We start from the raw sequence: 7,825 nt of genomic DNA, 5'->3' as shown, positions 1-7,825 counted from the left end.
GAAGGAAGGAAGGAAGGAAGGAAGGAAGGAAGGAAGGAAGGAAGGAAGGAAGGAAAGGGAGGGCAGAGGTGGGAGGAGAAAGAAGAAATAAAGTTAAGATTAAATCTTTTAAAAAAATATTAAATTTTGTCTCATGTACATTAATGTGAAGGAGTCAGGTCCCTTGGAATTTTCATTACAGACAGTTGTGAGCTGCCATGTGGGTGCTGGGAATTGAACCCAGGTCCTTTGGAAGAGCAGACAGTGCTCTTCATCACTGAGCCGTCTGCCCTGGTAGATTAAATCTTAACACTTTATATTTTTTTCCCCCACTGTTTTTAATATTCACAGTTTTTTATTTTCTGGTCCCAGAGACACTCAGAGATCTTAAACTGCAAGTATTGCCGTGTGTTTTTAGTTTCCCAAGAGAGTCTTGGGCCCCTCCTGCCACTTAATCTCATTTTAACACACGGAGCAGCAGGTGTGCACACATGACCGTCAGGCCTAAGGGTGATGACCCTTGCGTGGCTGTGCTTGGCTCCCCGCTTCTTACAGCCTTATGTGGTAGGTATCTCTGCCTGGGGGCCCTTGCTGGCATGTCTCTCTGTCGAGAATGCCTCCTCACTTCTGTGACAACACCCGCCTTCACCTTCTTCCCCAGCTCTGTGAAGGGAATTCCTGCCTCAGAGTTCTGACAGCCCTCACCATCACCCTACCTTCCTTCTCCCATATCCCTGCTACCAGTATCTATTCACATAGCCTCTGTGGCTCTCTCTGACCCTCAGTAGCAGGGATCTCCCCCAGTAGAGCCTTGCTCAGTTTCTGGTTTGCTTCCCCTTGTCCTTAACACCTACATGGAGCCTAAGACTACATGGACTCAGGACTGGGGCTGACAGAATCAGCGGGTAATCCAGCCCGAAATGCAACACGCAAACCATTGGATTCTTTCCTGCTATCTCCAGGACAGCCAATCACTGGTGGGAAACCTCAGGTGTGGAGGCCCGGAGCCTGCTCAAGCTCTATGGGATCCGTTTTGACATCCTTGTCACTGGGCAGGTAACGTTCGGGCCAGGGGGAGGGATTGTGGAGGTTTGGGAGGACAGCCACAGCCCAAGAGGTTCATCCCAGGTCTCTCAGGCAGGGAAGTTTGCACTCATCCCTACGGCTATCACAGTGGGCACAGGAGCAGCTTGGCTGGGCATGGTGAGTTTAATCACTTAAGGTTCTCTCTGGCTGCAGAAACCACCAGCCAGGGCCTGCCGGTACCCACTGGACCTGCAGATTGTGTCCTGGGTGGGGATTGGCTGGTGGAGGGAGCGCAAGTTGAGGAATCTGGAACATGGTAGGTCCTGCCCCTTCCAGGTCACCTTCCTCTGTGACCTGCTGCTGCTGTACTTGGATAGAGAAGCCCATTTCTACTGGAGGACCAAGTATGAAGAAGTGAGTTGTGGGCCTGCTTGTGTTCCAGAGCTCAGGTCACTCTGCCTGAACACTGTGTTCTGCCACACTTTGGGGAATGTTAGCTTGATCCCTAATCTGTTGTCTTTGTAGGCAAAGGCCCCAAGAACAACTAACAACACTGCGTAGACTGAGCCTGAGTTGACACTGGCAAACACTGATGCCCCAGTGTCTCAGCCCCGGTTTGCACCTGCCCCGTGTCTGCTGCTGCTGGGATCCAGACATTCATGCACCAGTGACCCGCTGGGTGGCTGTCATCCATTGGCCTATCCATTCCTGAGGCTTAGAGCCACTCTCTTCTGTGTAAAGTTTAGGGCTTGGGAAGGGTTCCTGCTTAGGAACATCAAGGACAAAGCTTCAGCAGAACTAGATAGGGGTTGGGGGAATCCCACCAGACTCCCCAAGCAGACTCCCTCCTAGGCTCTGCCTGAGAGGAGAGAAGGCAATGTAGTTGAATGAGTGATTGCTGGTATCCTCGGAACTCTCTACACATCTTCCTGGAGACTCTGCTATCCGGCTCAAAGGCCCTGGCCCTGACCACCAGGCTTCTCAGGAGCTTGTAAGAAACTGCACACATAGTATTTGCTGCCATCCTGACAACCTCAGTCTCCTCTAGAGCACCTCCTTGCTAGACATCCTAACCCTGGCCCCAGCCATAGTGCCATAGTTTCAAGGTATGGTCTCCATGAAGGGCACTAAGGTTCTTCAGGGATGGCTGGTTCTGGATCTGTAATCATGTGGAACCTTGATTCCTTCACGATAGTGACTTTTTTCATGTCCTAGAGCTCATAGAAAAGATGTCAGGAACAGGGGATTCAGAAACTTTCTTGGTCCAAATGTGGGGCGTAATTTAGGGAGTATGCACCCCTTGGAAGGAAAGAGGCAGGATACATGGTGATGGAGGGAGCACCAGAGCTGAGGCCAAAGCAGCACCAATATCTGGGGTCACCTGGCTTTCAGAACCCCCCCCCCAAAACACTTTAGAGTTCCTTAGGGCTGTGGCCTCCAAAGGGCTAGGGTGGGAAGGCCTGGTTACTGGAGGTGGTTTACATGGACCCAGTAGTCCGTGAGGAACCCTGTTATCACCGCTGAAGTAAAGCTTGCCAAAGCAAGCAGCTTCCTGTGTAGGGAGGAATGGGAAAAGGGAGATGGCAGAGCCCAGCCATGGAGACACCAGCGAGAGGTACAGAGTACACCTAGGACTTTCTCCCTCTCTGAATTATAGCCCCACAGCCAACTAATGGGCTGGAAGATAGTGGGTGCAGGTCCAAGGGCATCCATGCATGCTTAAATGCACCACTCATGTACTAATCCAAGCTGGCCTCTTATGGACACTGTTGCCCTGGAGATTAATAGGTAGCAGAGAACCCAAAGGCTTTACCTAAAAACCCCTTCAGGGTTTACAGAGACAATAAAGGGTAATCTGTGGTCAGGAGCCTGGATTTGGAAACAACGGTCAACTCTGTGGGGGCCATGCAAGAATGTGCTGGGGGGAGGGTCTTGTGGGCATGTGCTTGTTCGATGTATTTCAAGGTCCCAAGGCAGACCTCGGGCACATGCCTTGCTCAAAAGACCCTGACAGTCAATGCCGTTTTGAGTTACCTACTTTAAAAGTCCAGGTTGTGATACATATTTCCTGATGGAGGACATGTCAGAGGCCTGGGGATGTAAGTCAGCACTGGAATGCTTGTCTAACAATCTCAGCATCCTGGCTTCCCTCTCAAGCCCCAGTAACACACACACATGCACACGTACACGCGCGCACAGGCACGCACCACACGGACAGGTCAGGAGTCTTTCCCTGTGTTGTCACATGCCTCTCTTCACATTATGCGATGTAGCCCCCCCCCCCCCCCCCGAGACTTTGGCAAACCTTCTGTGTCTCTGCTGTGGACTGGGGACAATTGCTTGGTTCCTCAGGCAAGTAAGAACTCAGTACCACAAAGAATGCCACCGTATACATGACAGCTGGTCACAACACTAGCTGATTAGTTATTATTCTGGGTCTCAGAGGCTGACATTTCTTTCCTGCCACTCTGTCCCACCTGCCCAGGTATCCAAGGCTGATCATAAAGCGGAAGGCACTGGGCAACGAGTCCACACCAGCACTGGCCAAGGCCTATTCCATGATGACTGGAGGCTCAGTTTCTGGGTTGAGGCCTCAAGAACATTTCCAGCCCAGTCTAGGCAGGCTTCAGACCCATGCTTCCTCTCGCAGGCAGCTGCCGGTTCTTCTGGCCTCTGGGTGTTGAGGGTGCGCAGCCCTCAGTGAACCAACCTCTACGGCCAGCTACTCAGCACAGCCTGACTCCTGCACTGGAGCCTGGCTAGCAGGCTGCACTGCCTGTACCGTTTCCTCCAGGCTGCCGCTGGGGAACACCACGTAGTGCGCAGTAGTCAGCTCCAGTGGCTCCCTCTCTTTCTCCTTGCTGTGCCAGACGCCATAGCCAAAATACACGACAAGTCCTGCAGGAGTGGGTGTGAGCCTGGAGGGCAGCGTCCCGACCCCACCTGCCCTCTTTGTCCTCCCCATTGTAACAGACTTGGGTCCAATCCCAGGGCCCACTCACCGAGCAGCAGCCAGAAGATAAAACGCAGCCAGGTCAGGTAGCTCAGCTTCAGCATGAGGCAAATGTTGAGAAGGATGCTCAGGGCTGGAGTCAGGGGAACCAAAGGTATCTGAGGGCACAAAGGGTGAGGCTGAACTTGGCTGTAGGATACATATGCCAGTCCAGAGCCTGACTCTGTGGACATTACCCAGAACCCCTCATCTCTGGAGTTTTGGAGCCATGTGTACACTCACCAGGCAGGAAGTTGGAGGAAGTAGGATGGATAAACCTGCCTCCCCAGCCCCATGAGACCTTGTGCATCCTCACGTAGCATAAGAGGGTGGGACAGAGGGAGTATGTTGGACTGAGGAGGAACAGTATTGGTAAGGCATGGGGAGGGGGGTATACCTGGAAAGTGTCTTGCTTCTTTTGCTGCTGGTGAGCCCCCAGGACCAGAAGGCTTAACAGAAAAACAGCACCACTGACGACCAGCAGCAAGACGTAGCCCCACTGTGGGAGGTGCATCTCTGAGTTCCCGAAGACCAGTACACACGCCAGAGAGATGGCTGAGGCTACCAGGATGCCAAGCGCCCAGGCCACAGCAGTTCCAGGGATGCACCCATCCAGGAAGCCCAGGAAGGGCTTCAGAGTTGGTCGCAGCTGCCCAGGCTCAGACATCAAGTTTTGTGCATCACCCACTAGCTGTATATGGTCTGAGAAGGAGTCGTACTTCTTAGCTGTGGGGCCAGGGCTGGCTAGGCAAGGAGAGCCGAGTGGAGAAGCTTTTTGAAAACGCAGCACAATGATGCTGGTGGCCACAAAAGTATAGGCCAGCAGGGTGCCGATGGATAGGAACTGGACCAATGCCTCAAGGTCTAGCAGCAGTGCCAGGAGAGCCATGAGGACCCCAAACACCAGGATCCCCACCACAGGCACCTGCGTCCGGGGATGCACCCGAGCAAATATCTGGAAGAAGAGCCCATCAGCGGCCATGGCATAGACAATGCGTGGCAGGGAGAAGAGGTTGCTGAGCAGGACCGTATTCATGGCTGCAGCGGAGGACAGGGAGCAATCAGCATGGTAGAAAAGCCCAGTAGGGGCTGCTGCTAGGCTCTCAGATGGAATGTGTATTGAGGGCATTGGCTTCCCACCTCCTACTTAGGAATGAGGCACCTCTGCTTAGAGCCAGGCCCGTTAATGAGTCTTTTGATAGTGTGAAGTCAGCCTGGAAAGGACCTGTAAGCACGTGCTCCCAAACTGATATTCTTTGTATAATGGGTAGGGAGCTGATCTGCCAGCAAGTCTTTGAAAACAAGTGTTTCTTAATGAGCTCATCATGCAGGTAGTAAAACTGGGGCCTGGATAGAAGTGTTTTGAGAGGTTTGGGGCGGGATCCTCTACCCTGACCCCTCCCACCCTGCCCAGAAGGGTTCCTTACCACAAATGGAGCCAACTGCCACAATGAAGCCAGCCCAGCTGTAGCCCCGCCTGTAGAAAGCATCAGCAAGTGCTGAGTCAGGGTCCAGGCTGTGCCAAGGTACCATGAGGGTTAACACAGTGGAGACCAGAATATAAGCACCAGCTGCCAGGCCAAGGGAGATGGCAATGGCCATTGGCACAGCCCACCGTGGGTTTTTGGCCTCCTCACTGGAGGCAGCAATGACATCAAAACCCACAAAGGCATAGAAACAGGTGGCTGTGCCAGCCAGGATGCCAGAGAAGCCAAAGGGTGCAAAGCCACCCTCTTCTGCACTCCAGTTGTGAGGGCGGGCCAGGATGAAACCCAGGACAATGATGAAAAGAATGACAATCAGACTGATGGCTGAGAATGTGTGGTTAAGCCAGGAGGAGACTCGGGCTCCACAAGAAACAAAGGCAGAAGCCACCAGTAAAATGCCAGCAGCCAGAAAATCTGGATAGTGGGCCAGGAAGGGCATCTGCCAGACACCCATGTGAGACTCTGTGAAGTTGCGAATGCTGTGGTTAAAGATGGCGTCCAAATAGCCACTCCAGGCCCGGGCCACTGCAGCCCCCCCAATGAGGTATTCCAGAAGTACGTTCCAGCCTATGAGGAATGCCCATATTTCGCCCATGGACACATAGGTGAACAAGTATGCAGAGCCGGTACGAGGCACACGGGCTCCAAATTCTGCATAGCACAGGGCTGCCAACAGGGAGGCTACAGCGGCCACCAAAAAGGATAAGAGCACAGCAGGTCCAGCCATGTCCTTGGCCACTGTGCCTGTGAGCACATAAAGCCCAGATCCCACCATGCCACCCACACCCAACAGGGTCAAGTCCAGTGTGGACAGGCAGCGTCGCAGTGACGTCTCCATGCTAGACTCTTCCAGTGGCTTTAGACGGTTCAGTTTCTGGCAGAAGCGTGCCAAGCGGGCAGTGCTGGTCAGTCCCCGGGCCATGGCAGACGGAGTCCTGAACCAGCTCCTGGAACCTACTGAGGATAGATAGCAGGAATAACCGGCCATCCTCTATTTTTTCATAGACTGTCCAACCCAGTCCTCGCCTCCTCACCCTAGGAACTGAGGACACCTACACCACGGACCTACTTTAGAAAGCTTGAATGGGACGGGGGTCAGGAGCTGTGGGCGGGAAAGATAGAAAGCATGGAGGTCCTTCCTTGTCAGCCTTCAGGGCAGTGGAAGTGGCAGAGAGGAGCAGACCAGGAGCGGACCGCGAACCAGGTAGGTAGTTCTGAGGGTGAGTGGGAGTTGCCTAAGAAGAGGCTTGAAACAGGCTCTTCCTGAAGCAGGGCCAGGCTGCTTGGAACGGGAGCGGCTCCTGTAGCCGGGAGCGTAGCCAAAGGGACACCGGGCCTTAGAGAAAAGCGATCATCCCACGTCTGCCAAGTTGGAGGATCAGCTCACCTGAAGCCAGGCGGCCAGGAGGCCAGGGCTGCACCCCCGAGTCCCGGATGTGGAAGCTGTGGTGCACCTCCCCTCGCTATGTGCGCCGCTGCCGCGCCGCTGCTGCGACTAGCTGCAGACTACCCCTGGCCCCCAGACATCAAAACCTTCGCTTGCATTTGCATTCCCGCAGCAGCCATCCCGCCGGACCCGCGGGACCTACCTGCTGTCGTGGCCACCGCCGCGCTCACTGCGCCTGCCCCGATAGCTTACAACGCCTGCGCGCAGTCCCCGCCCCTGGCTGCCAGACGCTGGATAAACCCGAGCCTCACAACACATATCCCCTGTGGGGTTCAGCCCTGGGCCCCGCACTGCGTCACGTATCAGAATAAGCCTCTTCAAGAATAAAGGTACACCATCGAGACCAGAGCTGACCAGGGTCGCCAGGGTCCTAGGACTTATTCCATCATTTCGACCCCTTCCTCAGGGGAGGAGCCTGCTCCACCACCTGCTGAGCCACTTCACTGGGTCCAGGTTGGGGGTGGAGCCCACCCTGATTCAGCAGAAACTCGCCTTGATTTCCCCCACCCCGACAGAATTACTCCAGCCAACTGGATATCATCCTGGCCCCCATCACGGGGTCATTTGGAGTCTGCAAATGTCTAACACAATGAGATGAAGACGGGGATCTGGCAGAGTGGCCTTGGCAATATCTAAACCTCAGTGGGGTGGCAGGAAGCACCTTGAACATTAGGCAAGAGAGGGCAGTCTTTGGGGAGTGTTCTGTGAATTGGCAGAATTTACAGCACTATAGTGTCCCATAAAAAGACAGCAGTCAGCATCGTAAGACAGCTTGCAGCTCTACAGCTGGGGTGCCCTCTAGCCCCTCAAATGGTAATGACCCTCTCAGAACCTTATCACATCAGCTTTCTCATATATATATATATATATATATATATATATATATATATATAT

General features: G+C 53.8%; 2 protein-coding genes across 7 annotated transcripts in view; one reads left to right on the top strand and one right to left on the bottom strand.

Moving 5' to 3' along the window:
• Nucleotides 1–3,012, top strand: part of P2rx6 (purinergic receptor P2X 6) — a 9,619-nt gene extending 6,607 nt beyond the window's left edge. For 2 of the 4 annotated variants that reach the window (XM_055610291.1, XM_055610288.1), the window contains 4 exons: nucleotides 942–1,035; nucleotides 1,117–1,182; nucleotides 1,342–1,419; nucleotides 1,531–3,012. In XM_055610291.1, coding sequence (XP_055466266.1) covers nucleotides 942–1,035; nucleotides 1,117–1,182; nucleotides 1,342–1,419; nucleotides 1,531–1,566 — 274 coding nt within the window. In that variant the 3' untranslated portion in view covers nucleotides 1,567–3,012. Of the gene's footprint in view, nucleotides 1–941; nucleotides 1,036–1,107; nucleotides 1,183–1,341; nucleotides 1,420–1,530 lie in introns of all 4 variants that reach the window. The other 2 variants (XM_055610290.1, XM_055610287.1) reach the window with 1 other exon arrangement.
• Nucleotides 3,013–3,406: 394 nt separating this feature from the next.
• Slc7a4 (solute carrier family 7 member 4) lies at nucleotides 3,407–7,141 on the bottom strand. 3 transcript variants are annotated; one of them, XM_055610285.1, is made up of 5 exons: nucleotides 7,074–7,141; nucleotides 5,425–6,441; nucleotides 4,395–5,035; nucleotides 4,008–4,116; nucleotides 3,407–3,903 (listed from the first exon to the last, which is right to left on the bottom strand). In XM_055610285.1, exons 2-5 carry the CDS (start codon nucleotides 6,404–6,406, stop codon nucleotides 3,728–3,730), a joined length of 1,908 nt encoding a protein of 635 aa, XP_055466260.1. In that variant the 5' UTR covers nucleotides 6,407–6,441; nucleotides 7,074–7,141; the 3' UTR covers nucleotides 3,407–3,727. The 3 variants fall into 3 exon arrangements, with proteins under 3 accessions (XP_055466260.1, XP_055466259.1, XP_055466261.1); XM_055610284.1 differs by lacking the exon at nucleotides 7,074–7,141 and adding an exon at nucleotides 6,872–7,061; XM_055610286.1 differs by lacking the exon at nucleotides 7,074–7,141 and having other exon boundaries at nucleotides 5,425–6,456.
• Nucleotides 7,142–7,825: the final 684 nt, after the last annotated feature.

Source organism: Psammomys obesus, unplaced genomic scaffold, assembly GCF_907164565.1.
Source record: "Psammomys obesus unplaced genomic scaffold, mPsaObe1.curated_primary_1811, whole genome shotgun sequence".
Taxonomy (NCBI): Eukaryota; Metazoa; Chordata; class Mammalia; order Rodentia; family Muridae; genus Psammomys; species Psammomys obesus.
This window is presented reverse-complemented; position numbering and strand designations above follow the sequence as displayed.